The sequence below is a fragment of the Nyctibius grandis genome, chromosome 10, assembly GCF_013368605.1.
Source record: "Nyctibius grandis isolate bNycGra1 chromosome 10, bNycGra1.pri, whole genome shotgun sequence".
NCBI classification, from domain to species: domain Eukaryota; kingdom Metazoa; phylum Chordata; class Aves; order Nyctibiiformes; family Nyctibiidae; genus Nyctibius; species Nyctibius grandis.
Window position 1 is genome coordinate 17,126,556 of NC_090667.1, and position 17,354 is coordinate 17,143,909.

A 17,354-nucleotide genomic window follows, 5' to 3' on the forward strand; every position below is an offset into this window, starting at 1 on the left:
AAAAAAAAAAAAAGATGACCAAAATACCTTGCTTGATGCTCTGCTGGGCACTGGCAATGTTAGAGCCACCAGTGTAAACCAGTGGGACATCCGAAGTCAGCTTTACATCACATGACCTTGCTTTAAAATGATATAAGGAAAAATAATATAAACAATAAGATTAAGAGACTGAGGTTTTGCAAACCTGAGCCAAGAGTGCAACACCATAATTTTCTAACACTAATAATTAAACTTTGTTTTAGAAATATTTATATTGTAATGAATCCTAAAGATGGCTTTTTTATATATATTTGGGGAAAAAAGATATATACAGCATGCTGAAAAAATAGCTTCTGCTCTCTCCAAGGGCAGACACACCATCTGCTCTGGAAGACACCTGCAGTAAACCTGCACAAACACAAACTCAAGCCATCCAGTCAATAAATAATTTAATGAGGTTACAGTTCGGCAAGAACACACGACAGCACCCCTTCCCAGCCCCCAGGCACGGCACAGACACGCACACGAGCCAGACACCACCCCACAGCTGCACCAAAGGCCACTGGAATGCAGAGATCTTCACAGAAGATATTGCTTCAGGCCCAGACACTTGTACACCGCTCACACTTGCCTTGGTGGGAAACCCCACGCCAGCCATCAGCCTCCCAGTTACACTTGAGCCAGACCACGCTCCAGGGACCATGCGTTTGGGGGAGAGGGAGAGCCCAGACCCACAAGTACCAACACATCAACACGTGGGGATGGTGAGATGAGGAGGAAGGCTGCAGCAAGGCGCTCTGCTGACAGCCCCGAAGGTGACTCTCGTGGCACGCAGCCAGCTGTCAGAAGGGAAGTCGCTTCAACTGCTCGTAGGTGATAAAAAACTGAAGGGAACGTCAAGGAATTGGGCCAAAGAGATGCTGCTGCTGCAGCGGGTCCCCCGACATGACCAGGCCGTGCCTGGCAAGGCAAGGCAGGTACAGCACCAACACCAGCGTGGGGAAGCCCCTCTTCCAGGCAGCACACACTGGTCTGTGTGGGTGGAATAGAGTGGTGCGACAAGAGCTACCAGGAGAGGGAAGAGACTGACCCAGAAGCAAACTGGCCAGGCTTGCCTAGACCACCGCCAAAGGGGGGTGGCTCTAACCCCAGACTGGACTTCTTTAAAATCAATCATGCACACAATTTCAGAGGGCAAGAAGGATCTAGTACAGCAAGGCAGCCGCGCTGGCTCTGCAGAGCAGGTCAGCACCCACCTCAGAGCAGCAGAACGTTCCCCGGGTTCCCTCACAAACCACAGCACCTCCGGGAGCTCGGGCCAAAGGGAGAGGCCCAAGCCAAGCACTGGAGAGCACTCGCTCCACGGGAACCCACCCGTGCTGCTGCACTGGAAGCCCCTGCACTGGCCGCCGACAGAAGCAGCAGGCACAACCAGTAGCATTATTTGGCACTAGAACCAGCTGCAGCTACACCACAGCTTATGTCTGTCCAAGCAGGACAGGGCCCCCGCTTTGAGCTGCTGCAGAGCAGACAAAGAGGTGCCCTATCAAGGTGTCTGCTCTGCAGCTCCCTTTACAGCTTGGGTTTCCCCTGCCTGTCCGTACCCGGGACCTCCCAGCAGCACACTGAAGGATACAATGATGTTCCAGGGACCGAGCCGAAGCCAGTTGGGCCAGAAACCTTTATAGAGTGCGAAGAAGCCCTCGCTCTTCCACGTCTGGGAGGAGAGAAGAGAGAGATCAATTATGAGACACCCCAGGTCCATGCTCTGCCCATCTCCCTAATGCCACGTGTGATACAACAGGCCCTCAGTGCTGCTGCAGCGTGCAGACAGGCCAGTGGAGACACAGTTCAGTCGTGTTGGTACTGGGACCAGTTCTATTCAATATATTCATTAATGACTTGGATGAGGGAATAGAGTGCACTGTCAGCAAGTTCGCTGATGACACCAAACTGGGAGGAGTGGCTGACACACCGGAAGGCTGCGCAGCCATTCAGAGAGACCTGGACAGGCTGGAGAGTTGGGCAGGGAGAAATTTAATGAAATATAACAAGGGCAAGTGTAGAGTCCTGCATCTGGGCAAGAACAACCCCATGTACCAGTACAAGTTGGGGACAGAGCTGTTGGAGAGCAGCGGAGGGGAAAGGAACCTGGGGGTCCTAGTGGACAGCAGGATGGCCATGAGCCAGCAGTGTGCCCTTGTGGCCAAGAAGGCCAGTGGCATCCTGGGGTGTATTAGCAGGGGTGTGGTTAGCAGGTTGAGAGAGGTTCTCCTCCCTCTCTACTCTGCCCTGGTGAGGCCGCATCTGGAATATTGTGTCCAGTTCTGGGCCCCTCAGTTCAAGAAGGACAGGGAACTGCTAGAGAGAGTCCAGCGCAGAGCCACGGAGATGATTAAGGGAGTGGAACATCTCCCTTATGAGGGGAGGCTGAGGGAGCTGGGTCTCTTTAGCTTAGAGAACAGGAGACTGAGGGGTGACCTCATCAATGTTTATCAATATGTAAAGGGCAAGTGTCATGAGGATGGAGCCAGGCTCTTCTCAGTGACATCCCTTGACAGGACAAGGGGCAATGGGTGCAAGCTGGAACACAGGAGGTTCCACATAAATATGAGGAAAAACTTCTTTACGGTGAGGGTGACCGAACACTGGCACAGGCTGCCCAGAGAGGTTGTGGAGTCTCCTTCTCTGGAGACATTCAAAACCCGCCTGGACGCGTTCCTGTGTGATATGGTCTAGGCAATCCTGCCTCGGCAGGGGGATTGGACTAGATGATCTTTCGAGGTCCCTTCCAATCCCCAACATTCTGTGATTCTGTGATTCTGTGTGACGTGTCACTTGCAGTATATGAACCTACTCAGACTGCATCACTGACAAAGTTTTGTCCCACAAGGTTGGGAGGATGCTCAAGCTGATGGCGACCTCAGGAAAGGGACTCCAGGCCCTTTTCTGCTCTGTCTGAAACACTCACTGCCAAGCACGCAGAATCTACCTGCTCCCACCAGTGGCGTGCGGTGCCAGAACCTGGCCAGCCTCCTGAAGACAGGGACCTGCCCACCCCTCTCGCCCCCTCACCTTCACAAGGCCATCCAGAGTGCCCTTGTAGAGCTCCGTGTTGCCCACTATCGCCCGCTGGTTCATCATCCGCGTCCGCACCACGTCCACGGGGTTGGAGGTGATGGCCCCAGCCAGCCCACACGTGAAACTGGAACTACTCACACAGCACAACGGGAGAGAGGAACAGCTCTGAACACGGCTCAGACAGGCCTTGGCATAAGCACAAGAGTATCTTTCACCGGGTTTTATGAAAGGCATTTAGCAACAAACACGAGCTGCACTACGTGTTCCCACCCAGAGAGCAGGCAGAGGCAGGAACCGTGGCGCCGCAGGACCCCAGAGAGCTCGGGGAAGGGAAATGCTCAGCTTTGTTTCATCAGGACCCTCGTCAGAGCCCACTGCTGGGTCTCCCCAGGGGCAGCCTGCGGTCCAGCAAGCGTCTCCGGGTGCTGTCAAGGTGACACAGACCTGAAGGCAGCCTCTTGGAAGCACACATCCTTCTCACCAGAGCAAACATTTCTTCGGGGCGGGGAAGGAGGGAGGAAGGCCAAAGGCAGCAAGAGGGAGCATGCAGCTGCTAGTCTCCTCCCTCCACGTATGGTCTAGTGCTTGTCACCTTCAGCCCACAGCAGGCAAACCCAAGAGAAGCACTGCAGCACCTCCAGCTAAAGTGTCTGCCAGAAGAACAGGAAAACGGAGGTGAAAAAAGACTTTGGGAGGTCTCTAACCCACCCCCTGCTCAGAGCAGGCCGACTTCAGAACCTGGTCAGGTGGCTCAGGGTCTTGTCAGCTTTGCAAGTCCCTGTTCATCCCACAGGGCTCTTACAGCAACGGCTGTGAGCTGACCGGGTCTGTACAGGCAGGGACCTGGGACTGGGGCAGCTCTTGCAACTGATTGCTCCAGGTAGTCACAGATCCAGAACTCCTGCCTCGCTCCTACCAGGGCACAGACATGGAGCAACAGCACTTCTGGTCATCAGCGAGCTGAAATCAAGCTGACATTTCAGGTCACCACAGGATTTCTGCCAGGCTCCTCCTCCAGGAGGTCTCTGGGGATACCTGCTGGTCATTGGGAGCCGCTCCAGTCGACACAGCAGATCCCTCACAAGCACCAAGCCTGTTCTCTGCAGCTCCAGAGCACTTGCTCTATAAACAGGTCTCACCCCAAATCCCACCTTGCTCCTCTGCTTCACACACACACCCCTGCCAAGCTTGAAGAGCGCAGCAGCTGCCGCAAACACTCACACGAAGTGCGCGAAGATGGTGTCACCCATCAGGCCTGACAGAATTAAGTGCTTCTTGGTGATGTCGTAGACTGGCAGCTCCACCCCGACCACGATGGCAGCTCTCTGAGCTGTTGGGACAACACCCTGCAGAGCACAAACATCAGTCACAAGGGCAAGCTGCTGCCTGGGGACTGCAGCCAGTACATCTCCCCCCAGCTTCCTCGCAGGGGCCTTTTGCTGACCATCTGCCTTGTGTCCCCCTTGCCCCATCTTGCAGCTGTAGCTCCTCGGGCAGACCAGCTCACCGCCTCCCAGCTTTACTCCCAAGCTAAGGAGGACTCCTCCACCCCGGCAGCACTCCTCCACCAGCTTCCCCAAGAGCCACCACTCTGTCCTACCCTTTGCATGCTCAGAGGACAAGTTTCAAGGGGTCTAAGACCGGGTAGGCAGGGACACGGGGCAAATTTGTCCCTTTGGAACTTCAGAAAGTTACTGTATGTCATTCGTGTCTCTCAGGTTACTTGGAGGAACTCATCTTCCTCCACGTGAGGAGCTGCTCAGCCGCTCGTATTCGGAGGGAGGTAAATCGCCCCGCTCACTGCGTGCAGGGTCACCTCCAACTGACTCCACGACACGCCAGGCTGAGCATCCTTCCGAGGACAGACCACGGGGAGGATCCACCCCAAACGCTGGTCTGCTCAAGGGACACTCACGCATGTGAAACTTTTTGCACCCCAGCTTCAGTCCTGGACACCGGGTGTGCCTGGCCCAGCGCTGACACTGCTGTAGCACAGACCCAACTTGCACCACGGACACGTTTCCATTTGTCTGGTAACCAGGAGCAGAACTTTGCTGCCACCCTTGGTTCACAGTTGTCTTCAAGAGCTGCACCTGGGTGTAGCGAACGAGTTGAGGAAGCTGCTAGTTCTGCTACTAGTGGGGGGGTTCCAGCAGCTGGTGCTCACCCTCCAGAGGCCTCGGGTACCCTCCTGCTGGTAGATGTCGATGAAGCTGCCAATCATGCCACCCTGGAATAAGCTGCCTTGAGCCTGCATTCGGATCTGAAAGAAACGCCAGAGTCAGCGGGACAACCTCAGCGCCTGCCCCGGGGAGCAGAGGTACCAGCCCAGCGGAGCTGCTGGGAGAAAGAACGACAGAGCAACCCGGAGCAGACACCCAGCCACGTGCCCACTCCCTGCAAACCACACAGCAAACGCTGACGGCAGGGGAGAAGCAGGGACTGCAACGGGGTGGAAGCACCGTGCAAAAGTCAGACAAGGCAGAGACGTGCCGGGCAAGGCCTTCCTGCTCTGAAAGCGGTCTGAGCAGGATGATGTACACAGGGAGAAGCATGGCTAAGCTCTCCAGGCTCTCTTTGCTCAGAGCAGAGCCACCCTGACCCCAGTAACCCCGCAGCAGGGAATGGAGGGGACCAGGCAGTCCCCACCGGACCCTGGTCACTCCACGGTAACAGGCAGGACTTTGGGGCAGTGTCAGCACAGGGACCAAAGGGAATGGAGCAGAGGAGCTCTAATAGCTGGCTACTGCCCCACTCACCCAGTGAGATAACACAGCCTCCACCTCCTGCCACAACAGATTTCATGATCTTTAAGAGCTGCAGTTTTAAAAATCTGTTTAGTGCTCTGGGCTGCTGAGCACTCATTCATAACAAACCCCAATTAGCAGAACTGACGCCAGCAGCGGCTCGGAGAGCACCTCGCTGCAGCTGGGAGAGAGGCACCTTCCCTGGAAAGCAGCAGGTTCCCCGTGTCCAAGCACAGCCAGCCAGGAGCGGCCTCTGGCCAGGCACACGCCTTACCTTCAGCACATCCGTCGGGTTGGCCAGTGCGGAGGAGATCACCCCCGAAACCACCCCGCAGATGACATTGATTAGCAACGTTTCATCTGCAATCGAGAAAAGAAAATCAGAGCCTAAAGGTCTAAGGAGAAGGGGCACAGATTGTACCGAACAAGCGAGAAGCTCTGGGAAGAGCAGAGCAGCTCAGTTCGCAAATCACAGGGCGAAGCCACGCAAGCAGAGGCTTGGCCAGCCACCGTCTGTGGCAGATCTGTCCCCACACCGGCCAGAGGCAGAGAGCAGCAGCTGAAACGCTCAGCAGCACACTCGCAGAGAGAAGCGGGTCTTGCTGATGAGTCTAGCTGATCAGACAAGGAAGAGACTGGGATATGTGAAAATTTTGAACAATTATCTGAAATTTCAGCGTCCAGTGATACATTTCTCATGATGAAGACAAGCCAAGACAGAGGGAGACAGAGAGGGACAACCCGTCTCAAGGCAACTGATACCAATTGGGTTTGATCTGGAGCCCCAGCTGGCCGCGCACGCAGCCACCTTGAGAGAACAGAGAACAGGCGACCCAGGCAGAGCGAGTTAGAGGCAATTAGTTCTGGGGGGGGCGGGCAAAATAATCCAAGCCTTCCAGGCCCAGTATTAGGGTGATGGTTACATTGGGAAAAGGCACAGGCCTTTGCTGGTACTGACCACAGCACTTCCCAGAGGAGACCAGGCCACTGGCTGCCCCAGGCCTGCAGGGAGACAAACATTCAGACAACGGTACTCACAACGGGGAACGCTGCGGCAGCGAGCGAGGCGAGACCCGCGCGCGGGGAGGGCTGGTACTGGGGCACAGGGGACAGGGCAGCCCCGGGAAAGAAGCTCCACTGCGCTGCACCTCCCAGTCCTCTCGCTGGCCTGCGGCCCGGCCGGCCCGTCTCGCTGTCCCGGGTGGGGACGGCGTTACAGCAGTCGCTCGTGTCACACCAGGGTGTCAAACCGCGCGTGCAGGTCTCGGTGCTCCTCCAGCGAGCGCGTACCAGACTCCCGCAGCTCCGCTCTCCGGGCAGGAGCCGCGGAGCCCCTCGTTACCAGAGGCACTGAGGCCAAGAGCCCTCGCGATATCCCGTCTCTGCGGCTGGAGGCAAAGCGAAGAGCCGGGCAGCACAACCTCTACCCCGCTGCGCTGCCTTCAGGCCCAAGGACTCAAGGGCTCCACCAGGAAGTCAGGAGAGTCTCAGCGCTGAAGCCTTCAACCCACATAACACATCTGACGTACAGATGGGGTGTGATGTCTTCCCTGGGGCAACGATACCTTTTTTTTTGGCTCTGACGTTGCAAAACAGAAATAAAGGCTGGGGAAAGGACAGAGCTGGCTGGAGGGGGAGGTGATTGCCTAGGGACTGTGGGCAGAGCCAAGCACAGCGAGATTCATGCCTGCACTGAAACCTATCCTTGCTGTTACCGTACGAACAAAACCACAGCGGGGAGTAACAATAACTCATGTTCTGTGGAAATCTACAGCTGGGAAGGACAGAGAAAGGAATGAGCAAAACTGCACAGCACAGAGAGCACGAGGTTTCACGCTGCACCTCAGGTGAGACGAGAGGTGCCCGTACTGATGCCGTTACTGACACTGACCTTCCAAGCGATCGACAAACAGCCGCTTCATGCTCTGGTAAATGCCAATCTTTATGGTGCCGTACGAGGCCTGTCTCAGCAGCGCTGGGGCGATCCTGAGGGGGGAACAAATGGAAGGGTTGAACCCTGCCAGCGCGGTGGATCTCCTCGTAGGCCCAGCACAGGTCACTCCCCACCAGCCCCAAACTGCGAGGGGCAGAGCTGGGGCCAGGCACGCCGCCGCTGTGGCTCAGACGCTCCCACGAACCGCAGCTCTGTCAGGCGCCTGGGGCAACAACCCCGGGTGCCCGAGAAGCACCCCGGATCGCCCCCACGCACCCCGCAGTGCGGGAGGCTGGAACCCACGCAGCCCCCGGCCTCACCACGCAGCCCTCGCCGCCGACCTCGGCAAAACCAGGAGTCTCCGAGCTGCAGCAGCACCGCTGCCCCGGCCCCCTGCTCTGCCCTGCGGGGCTCAGGGCCGGCTGGGATCCCGGCGGGCTCGCAGCGGAGCGGTAACGGGGGCAGCGGGGGGATCCGGGGCGGGGGAACCCGGGGCGGGCAGGGATCGGGGGGACCCGAGGAGAGGGGAGCTGCGAGCCGCCGGTGGAGGCCCGTCCGGCCCGGCGCTTACCCCGAGTAGAGGGCGCGGCCACCCTCCTCCCGGCAGATGCGGAAGAGCGCGTGGAACATGCCGCGGTACCGGACCTCGCGGAACCGCGCATCGGCGCTCTGGCCCTGCACCTGCAGCCGCGTCTTGGTGAGGTCCACGGGGAAGGTGCCTGCGGGGAGAGCGGCCGTCAGCGCCCGCCGCGCCCGGCCCGACCCCGCCCGCCCCGCTCCGCGCCGCCGCCGCCTCACCGAACTCGGCCACGATGGAGGCCAGCCCGCCGTACACGAAGGGTTTCCAGCTCAGCGCGGACATGGCATGGCGGAGCGCGGCCCGCCGGGCCCTCACCTCCCCCGCCGGGCCCTCACCTCCCCGCCGCGCCCCGACACGGAACCGGAAGCGCGCGCACGCCCCGGCGGGGCGGGTCCGGTCGCCGCCGCCCCGGGAGGGGGGGACGGGCGGCGGGCCCCGCTCTCGGGGACAGCGGGAGCAGGGCCCGGCGGGCAGAGGGAGCCCCCAGCCCCTCACAAACCCCCCCCAGCGCCTCCTTGTCAGCCCCAGGGCCCCGCCCCGGCGCCCCGGGGTACAAACCCCCCGCCCCGGGGAGGCTGCGCAGGCACCTGAACCCGTAACGGGTCCCGGCGGGAGTTATTGTATCTCCTAGCAACCACTCCCAGCCAAAACCCGTCCCTCCTTCCGTACCCCCCGGTTCCGCCTCCCATCACCCCCACTTTTCGGGACACATCAGCCCAAACACAGCACACACGCCTTCTCCCGTGACCAGGAGGTAGAACCGCTGCTCCCAGGGCTGGTTAACAAGTGACTTTTATTAAAGATCCATTTAAAACAAAACCAACCAAACCAGTAAACGGCCCCAACACTGCAGCGCAGCTCTCGGGATCCATCCCAGCAGACACAGGGGGTGGGCTCAGGACCCAAAGGCGGCGTGCGAGGCTGACAAGGTCTCTCCGCGCGGTGCGAGAGGCGGACTGGGCGGTTTGGGGACCCACTGACCATCTTCACGCCCCAGCGCGGCGCCCCGGCACGCCTGCGAGTCCGGACGCTGCGAGAAGGGCCGAAGGAGGCAACAAAACTCCCGTCCCGGCCAGCAGCACGGGTGGCAAGGAGAGTCCTGCATGAGGATGGAGTGAAAAACCCAGCAGAAGCTGCTGGAGGCGCACGGCCCAGCCGCGGTGCCCCCGGAGAGGTGCGGGGAGGCTCCGAGCAGGTTTCTGGGCAGGCTCGGCGCCTCTCTCGGCCCCAGGGCTCAGCAGCGGCTGGAGCCTCGCCCCGAGCCCCGCTCCCTGTGCCTGGCACGGGGCTCCCCAGCCCTGTGCTCCCGGGATCGGCCTCCCTCGGGACACTCATCCCGCCGGCTGCTGTGCCCGCTGCCCTTCCTGCCAGCCTCTCTCTTCTCCTTCTCGTCCCACAAACCGCTTTGTCCCCTCTGGTCCTGGCAGCTCTTTTCCCCTCTTCTCTCCGAAGGCCTCTCGTGCCTCCGCTCTTCCTCTTCTCGCTGCGTCCTGCTCACAGCCTTCCTCTCGGAGCCCTTCGAGGGCTGCTGGCTCCCGCTGGCGTAGCGCTCGTAGCCGGGGTCCTCCTTCTCCTTCTTAATCTTGACTCTGGGGTGCGCCTCCTCCGCGGGTGCCCCCCTCTTCGCAGTCTGCGAGCTCGGCTTTTGCCGCTCCCCTCTACTTTTCTCCTGATCTGAAATACAAGGTTCATCTTTCGGGCCAGCCAGCCCTGCAAGCATCACCTCAACCCCCCAGGCTCTGCCTGGCACCTCGGTTTTCTGCCGAAAGACGCAGAGCAACAAATCCTGCTGCGCCCACGGGGAACAGGAGGTATCCAGGCACCCGGATGGCTTAACTCACGCTGCAGTTTTAGGCCTGCTTTCATCGAATCACAGAATAGTTGGGGTTGGAAGGGACCTTTAAAGGTCAGCTAGTCCAACCCCTCCCTACTTTCTTTGGCTTCAGTTTCCAGCCACAGAATCCCATCTAGATCTGCCCGATGTTCTGTTCAATTCAGTTATCCTGCGCCGGCCTCGTAACCATCATTTCACATACCCACAGCACCCCAGTCCTACAGCAGCAGCATCCAGATTTTAAGATTAAGTGGTGCTTTTCCTAAGCCTTCCCTCTCCCCGTCCCCCTCAGCAGTAACCCTGCAGCCTGGCAGGCTTTTTTTCCAGGAAAAGTGCTATTCTTGTCTGCAAGACACAGCTCTTGAGAGGCTGAGGAAGGACATGCACAGATACGGGCTAAACACAGGCAGACACCCCTCAGGAGATCCCACAGCGAAGCCTGGATGTTCGGGCTGTGCCCCTTTTTATGAGCACACCCATCCTTGGTGCTCCCCCCCAGCAAGGGGCCCTTGCGAGGCCGAGGGCGCCGCGCAGACGCTCCCACCAGGGGTCCAGGCTGGCAGGAACACACCTCACCTTTCTGCCTTTTCACGGGCACGTCATCATCTTCCGACAGCGAATCAGACGACGTATGAGGTGGCGTTTTGACTCCACAACCCTTCGCGTGGAGGGCTTTTGTAACGTCATCTAAGTCATCCGAGTCTTCGGGGGGCCGATAGTTGGCCACGTGGTCCACTCGAATCGTCCTTCCTTTGATCTACAAGGGGAGCCGTGCTGTTAGCGAGGGCACGGACCAGCTCCCCACGCGCTGCGGGTCGCCATGTGCTGTCCAGGCTCCTGTTTGATGGGAAGCAGCATCCCAGGAGCCACGCCAGGCAGTTCACCAAGGCCAAGTGCAAGGTCCTGCACGTGGGTCGGGGCAATCCCAAGCACAAACACAGGCTGGGTGGAAAATGGATTGAGAGCAGCCCTGAGGAGAAGGACTTGGGGGTGATGGGTGACGAGAAGCTCACCATGAGCCGGCAACGTGCGCTGGCAGCCCAGAAAGCCAACGGTGTCCTGGGCTGCATCCCCAGCAGCGTGGCCAGCAGGGCGAGGGAGGGGATTCTGCCCCTCTGCTCCGCTCTTGGGAGACCCCCCCTGCAGTGCTGCGTCCAGCTCTGGGGCCCCAACAGAAGGACACGGAGCTGTTGGAGCGAGTCCAGAGGAGGCCACGGAGATGCTCAGAGGGCTGGAGCCCCTCTGCTCTGCAGACAGGCTGAGAGAGCTGGGGCTGTTCAGCCTGGAGAAGAGAAGGCTCCAGGGAGACCTTCTAGCACCTTCCAGTACCTGAAGGGGCTACAGGAAAGCTGGAGAGGGGCTTTTGACAAGGGCATGGAGTGACAGGATGAGGGGGAACGGTTTTAAACTGAAGGAGGGGAGATTTAGATTGGATATTAGGAAGAAATTCTTTGCTGTGAGGGTGGCGAGACCCTGGCCCAGGTTGCCCAGAGAAGCTGTGGCTGCCCCCTCCCTGGCAGTGTTCAAGGCCAGGTTGGATGGGGCTTGGAGCAACCTGGTCTGGTGGAAGGTGTCCCTGCCCGTGGCAGGGGGTTGGGACTAGATGGTCTTTAAGGTCCCTCCCAACCCCAACCCTTCTATGGCTCTTCACTCACCTTGATCCCATTAAAGTTATCAACAGCGAGAATGGTGCTCCTCTGGTCCTCATAGCACAGAAAGCAAAATCCTTTGGACTTCCCGGTCTTCTTGTCCCGCACCAGGTTAATGTTGACCACCTCCCCATACCTGCAACGCACTGTCAGCACCCGCGGCGGGGGCAGCGGCGGGGGCAGCGGCGGGGGCAGCGGCGGGGGCAGCGGCGCGGCGGGGCCGGGCCGGGCCGGGGGGCTGCGGTACTTACTGCGAGAACACGCAGATGACATCCCCCTCCGTCAGCTCGTAGGGCAGCCCGCCTGCGGGGAGAGGGAGAGGAGGGAGGGAGGGAGGGAGGGAGGGGGGCTCCGGCACGGCGCAGGCCCGGCCCCACCGCCCCCCGGCCCGGCCCGGCCCGGCCCGGCCCGGCCCGGCCCGGCCCGTACCGACAAAGATCCAGGCGCTGTCCTTGTACTCCGCGTGCCACGAGACCGCCTCCTGCACGCCCAGCTCCGCCTCCCGCGCGTTCAGCTCGTTAATCAGCTTCACCTTCGTCAGGGGGCTGCGGGAGAGCGACCCGTCAGACCGGGAGCGGAGCGGGGCGGCGGGGCCTGCGCCGGGCCCTCGCTTCCCTCCCTCCGCGTCCCGGACACCCACTTCATGGCGGCGGCGTCACAAACTGCGCATGCGCAAGGCGGCATCTCCGAGGGGAGCCGAGCGGGGCCGGAGGGAGCCGAGCCGAGCCGAGCCGAGCCGAGCGGGGCCGGAGAGAGCCGAGCTCAACCGAGGCGAACCGGACCGACCCGAGCGGACCGAGCCGACCGAACGGACCCGAGCGCTGCAGAGTCGGGCCGGGCCGAGCCGAGCCGAGCCGCGCAAAGCAACACCCAGAGCTGAGTGGGGCCGCAGAGCCTTTATTGGGGTGACCGTGACAGGGCGGCGGGAGCCCCGCTCAGCACGGGCAGGAGGTTTTACCGGCGGCGTCGTGCGTGGGCTCCAGCCTGCGGGGCTGGCCCGGCCGCCCCTCCAGGTCCCGGCAGAGCAGCGAGCGCTGGGCCTTCAGCCGGCAGGCCAGGCACATGAAAATGGCGTCCACGTTCTGGCTCTCCTTAGGGTCCTTGGCCGAGGTCTCAAACAACAGCATGTTGTGAGCGTCGGCGAACTTGAGGGCCATGCTGGATGGCACTTGGATCAGGTCTTTCAAGTCACACTTGTTCCCAACGAGCACCCTGGGGACAAGGGGGGGCACGGCGTGCCCGTTGCACTCCTCGATCCACATCTTGAGGTTGGTGAAGGAGGTCATCTTCGTGACGTCGTAAACGAAGACGACGGCGTGCACGTTGCGGTAGTAGTGCTCCACCATGCTCTTCCGAAACCTCTCCTGGCCAGCCGTGTCCCACACTTGCACCTAGGAAGCAAAGCAGACAAGACAGAAGGCTAGAGGAGGGCTGAGCGCCCAGCCCGGGCAGGGCCCGCTGCCTCGGGAGCAGGCCGGCTTGTTGAACTCCGTAGCCACGAGACCAGGTGAGCCTTGCAGGGGGCAATCTCTTACTAGATGAACCAGGACTGATTGATGAGTTACACAAGCTTTTGGGCCTGTGCTGACAGTGCCCAAGGCCAGTGCACGTGCTTGTTAATTCAACCAAGCCAGCCCAGCTCATCTAGGAGCAGAGATCATGTCCACACTGTCATTTACTTCCAATATTCACAGGCAAGCACAAGGCTCTGCAGAACAAAGCCCATTTCTCAGCCACTGCAGCTGACCCTGTATATTCAAGGGAACTGGCAGCACACTTTTCAGCAAGAAAAGTCCCTGCCTGATGACTTACCTGGCTTCGTAACACCTTGCCAGGCAGCCCTCCTACAGCTCCCTGCTGCTGCCCGACTGCTCCATGCTTCTCATCCTCTTCCTGGTGCACTTGACCACCATCCCCACCACAGAAACGAACCGCACAAAGCACTTCTCATTTCACAAACATTCTTGTGCCGGATCAGGACATTTGTCCACCTAATCCTACGCCACAAAAGAGAACCCCAACAATTACACAGTGGTATGTACAGAAGAGTCAGGGCAAAGAGAAGATGAGGAGGGGGAGCCACCCTCTGTGTGAGAGAGCAGCGTGAGGGCATGGAGCTCTGGGGATGGGTGAAGAGTCAACTGAGAGCTTCTGGGTGAGGATTAAAGAGCAGACCAGCATGGGTGACATTGGAGAGGGTGTCTGCAATAGGCCTGACCAGGCAGAACAAGCAGATGAGGCTCTCTGCAGATGGGAGCAGCCTCATGTTTGCAGGCCCTGGTCCTCATGGAGGACTTCACCCACCCCAATAGCTGCTGGAAGGACAACACGGCAGGGCACGAGCAATCCAGGAGCTTCCTGGAGAGCACTGATGACAACTTCCTGACCCAAGTGACAGAGAAGCCAACAAGCTCCTGGGTGGATGAGCAGACAGTGAGGTGGATTGGAAACTGGCTGAATGTCTGGGCCTAGAAGGTGGCGATCAGTGACACAAAGTCTAGTTGGACACTGGTAACTAGCAGCGTACCCCAGGGGTCAATACTGGGCCCAGTCCTGTTCAACATCGTCATCAGCGGTCTGGATGGTGGGGCACGTTGCACCCTCACCAAGTGTGCAGGTGACACCAAACTGGGAGGAGCGTGGCTAGGATGGGAGATGGTCGTGCTGCCATTCAGAGGGACCTCAACAGGCTGGAGAAACACACTGACAAGAACCTCATGAAGTTCAGTAAAGAGAAGCGCCAAGTCCTGCCCCTGGGGAGCAACAGCTCCAGGCACCAGGACATGCTGGGGACCACCCAGCTGGAAAGCAGCTTTGCAGAAAAGGACTTGGGGGTCCTGACGGACACCAGGCTGAATGTGAGCCAGCAGCACGCCCTTGCAGCAAAGGTGGTGACTGGTACCCCGGGCTGCATTAAACAAAGTATCACCAGCAGGTTGAGGGAGGTGATCCATCCTCTTTACTCAGTGCTGGTGAGGCCACAGCTGGAGTGCTGTGTTCAGCTCTGGGCTCCCCAGTACAGGAGAGGCACGGACTGGAGAGAGTCCAGCGAAGGGCCACGAAGATGATGAAGGGACTGGAGTGTCTCTCCTACGAGGAAAGTCTGAGAGAGCTGGGACTGGTTAGCCTGGAGAAGGCTCAGGGAGGAAATCTTACCTGAAGGGAGACTACAAAGAGGACGGAGCCCAGCTCTTTTCAGCGGTGCCCAGTGCCGGGACCAGAGGCAGTGGGCACACACTGAAACACAGGAGGTTCCCTCTGAGCATCAGGAAACACCTTTCACTCTGAGAGTGCCTGAGCACTGGCACAGGTTGCCCAGACAAGCTTTGGAGCCTCCATCCTTTGAGATATTCAAAAGCCTCCTGGCCGTGGTCCTGGGCGATGGGCTCTGGGTTGCTCTGCTTCATCAGAGGGGCTGGAGCAGATGACTCCCAGAGGTCCCTTCCTGCCCACGCTCTGCTGTTAGTCTGTGACTATCAGTTCTGCTGGCCCTTGCAGGTAACGTCTGGAAGCCTGGAATGGGCAATTTCTAAACAAGTGTCTGGGGTTAATCCAAATCACCCTGTACCACACTGAGACAGCGCCTGCCCCGGAGTCTTTCAGTGTGGAAAACCGCTGGCAAAGAAGAGCTGCTGCTCATTCGTGTCCCTGCCGGTCTCTCCTGGGCTGTTCCGTGGGCAGAGTGGGACAGGGAGGGGACCTCTCCCTCCTCTCACCTCCCCGCTTACACGCGTGGGCCCAGGAACAGGCCGGTTTGCTGCACTGCCTCCCACTCCTGCCTGCTGGGGCACAAACAATATCCCAAGGTAGAAAAGCCTGGCAACGCTTTCTGGCGAGCGGCAGCACGGCAGGCGTCACGCCAGCCTGCGCTACAGCCCGCCACAACCCGGCTCCGTGGGAGGGCGGGGGGCGGAAAATGAGCACCTCGCCTCTTAAAGGAGAGAGAGAAAAATGTTCATGGGCAGTTTAAAAGCACAACTAAAGTTCTTACCCATCGATAGCAGCTCTAATCTCACTGTGATCAGTCCCTCAACTTTTGATGGCCCATCTGTCAGCAAAATAGCAATATCTGTGTCTTCTGGCAGCCAGTCTCGCACACAGAGGGCTGTCGGTGCCGATCCACCTCACCGGGCGGGCCAGGCTCAGCTGCAAACTGGGCTCCCCAGGCTGTTTGCTACCGGCTGCTGTTGCTCTGCAGCTCTGCTCTGGCACATCAGCCAGAGCTCTTTGGCTTTGGGCTGCTGCATTTCTCACAGGCGTCACGCTGGCCTTCGTACAGCAAATTCGTCCTAGTCTAGTTCTGCTGAAATCGCACCCTCCCAGTGCTGGCTAACAGCAGCCTCCAGCGTTAATATCACAGCTGCCAAGCCCACTGCAACCCTCCAGCGCAGCCTACAGCCGTCTGCTCCCCCGAAAACACAGCGGTTTCTGCGTACGCCTCCATCCCCCCTCTCCCTGCAGCTTCGCCTCCCTCTTGGCCCAGCTCCTGAAGCTGGGGGCCAGCCCGACGCCCTGAGGACCCGGTTACGGTGGGTGTCAGGCGAGCAGGACAGCAGCGTTTCACCCCCAGCCGCTCCAGGCTGCCCGCAGGCTCCAGCAAACCGCACCGACCGTGACAGCGCCGCGGCGGCGGGGGCAGAAAGCGGCTCCGCAACACGGCGGCGAGAAACCTTCCCCCGCTGCCCTCCCTCGAGTGGGGCTGAGAATAGAACCCCATCCCCGAGAGGCGTTTGGGGGGCAAAGCCGCAGCCCCGGGGCAGGGACGGGGACCGGTCCCCGCCGCCCGCGCCGGGTGCGGGGCTGCCGCGGCCCACCTTGATGCGCTCCCCCTCGATCTCCACCGTCTTCTCGCGGAAGTCCACGCCGATGGTGGCCTCGGTCTTGTCGGGGAAGGTGCCCCCGCAGAAGCGGAAGGTCAGGCACGTCTTGCCCACGTTGGAGTCTCCGATCACGATGATCTTGAAGATGCGGGTCTGCACGTAGGGCTCCAGCGAGGGGTCGGGGCCCGGCGGCCGCCCGCTGCCGCCGCCCGCCGCCATCCCGCACCGCCGCCGCCGCTTCACCGCCTCATGGGGCCGCACCGGCCACGGCACCGGCCACGGCACCGGCACGGCCCCGCCCCGCGTACCGGGCACGGCACGGCACGGCCCCGCCTCGCGTACCGGGTACGGCACGGCCCCGCCCCACGGCACGGCACGGCCCGGCCCCGCCCCACGCACCGGCTGCGGACCCGCCCCACGCACCGGGTACGGCACGGCCCCGCCCCACGCACCGGGTACGGCACGGCACGGCCCCGCCCCACGCCGCGCACCGGCACGGAGCCACCTACCGGCCCGACTCGGCCCGGCGCTGCAGGGACTCGCCTGGGCAGGGGGACCCGGCCGGCGTCCCCTCGCCGGGTGAGGGCGACACGGCACCGGGCGCAGAGCCCCGGCCCCCGGGCCAGCCCCCATCCCCGGGGAGCAGCTGCCTGGGCAGCACCGGGGCGTCCCGCAGGCCGCCTTCCCGGGAGGGTGGGCACCGGCAGGGCACCTCCGGGGAGGGAGGGACA

General features: G+C 60.5%; 3 protein-coding genes across 3 annotated transcripts; all 3 read right to left on the bottom strand.

Annotated features, from left to right (window-relative positions):
- Positions 1-411: 411 nt before the first annotated feature.
- SLC25A14 (solute carrier family 25 member 14) lies at positions 412-8,670 on the bottom strand. The gene is made up of 9 exons (XM_068408751.1): positions 8,539-8,670; positions 8,312-8,459; positions 7,699-7,793; positions 6,082-6,167; positions 5,228-5,323; positions 4,282-4,406; positions 3,055-3,190; positions 1,616-1,696; positions 412-863 (listed from the first exon to the last, which is right to left on the bottom strand). Exons 1-9 carry the CDS (start codon positions 8,600-8,602, stop codon positions 822-824), a joined length of 873 nt encoding a protein of 290 aa, XP_068264852.1. The 5' UTR covers positions 8,603-8,670; the 3' UTR covers positions 412-821.
- Positions 8,671-9,101: 431 nt separating this feature from the next.
- RBMX2 (RNA binding motif protein X-linked 2) lies at positions 9,102-12,449 on the bottom strand (the record flags this gene model as incomplete). Its single annotated transcript, XM_068409386.1, has 5 exons — positions 9,102-9,994; positions 10,731-10,911; positions 11,810-11,939; positions 12,055-12,106; positions 12,233-12,449. Coding segments are annotated over 5 exons (1,020 nt in total), but the record flags the coding sequence as incomplete, so codon positions are not given.
- A 231-nt stretch (positions 12,450-12,680) lies between these two features.
- Positions 12,681-16,966, bottom strand: RAB33A (RAB33A, member RAS oncogene family). Its single transcript, XM_068408650.1, has 2 exons — positions 16,618-16,966; positions 12,681-13,194 (listed from the first exon to the last, which is right to left on the bottom strand). Exons 1-2 carry the CDS (start codon positions 16,840-16,842, stop codon positions 12,739-12,741), a joined length of 681 nt encoding a protein of 226 aa, XP_068264751.1. The 5' UTR covers positions 16,843-16,966; the 3' UTR covers positions 12,681-12,738.
- Between the last annotated feature and the right edge of the window lie 388 nt (positions 16,967-17,354).

What these genes read in the sequence shown, in the direction of transcription:
- SLC25A14 (XM_068408751.1), bottom strand. Translation starts at nt 8,602, where the DNA reads ATGTCCGCGCTGAGCTGGAAACCCTTCGTGTACGGCGGGCTGGCCTCC. An exon ending in GTTTGTCGATCGCTTGGAAG is followed by an intron (nt 6,168 to 7,698) that starts GTCAGTGTCAGT and finishes TCTCGATTGCAG; the next exon opens with ATGAAACGTTGCTAATCAAT. An exon ending in GTACCCGAGGCCTCTGGAGG is followed by an intron (nt 4,407 to 5,227) that starts GTGAGCACCAGC and finishes TGTGCTCTGCAG; the next exon opens with GGTGTTGTCCCAACAGCTCA.
- RAB33A (XM_068408650.1), bottom strand. Translation starts at nt 16,842, where the DNA reads ATGGCGGCGGGCGGCGGCAGCGGGCGGCCGCCGGGCCCCGACCCCTCG. An exon ending in TCGAGGGGGAGCGCATCAAG is followed by an intron (nt 13,195 to 16,617) that starts GTGGGCCGCGGC and finishes TTTGCTTCCTAG; the next exon opens with GTGCAAGTGTGGGACACGGC.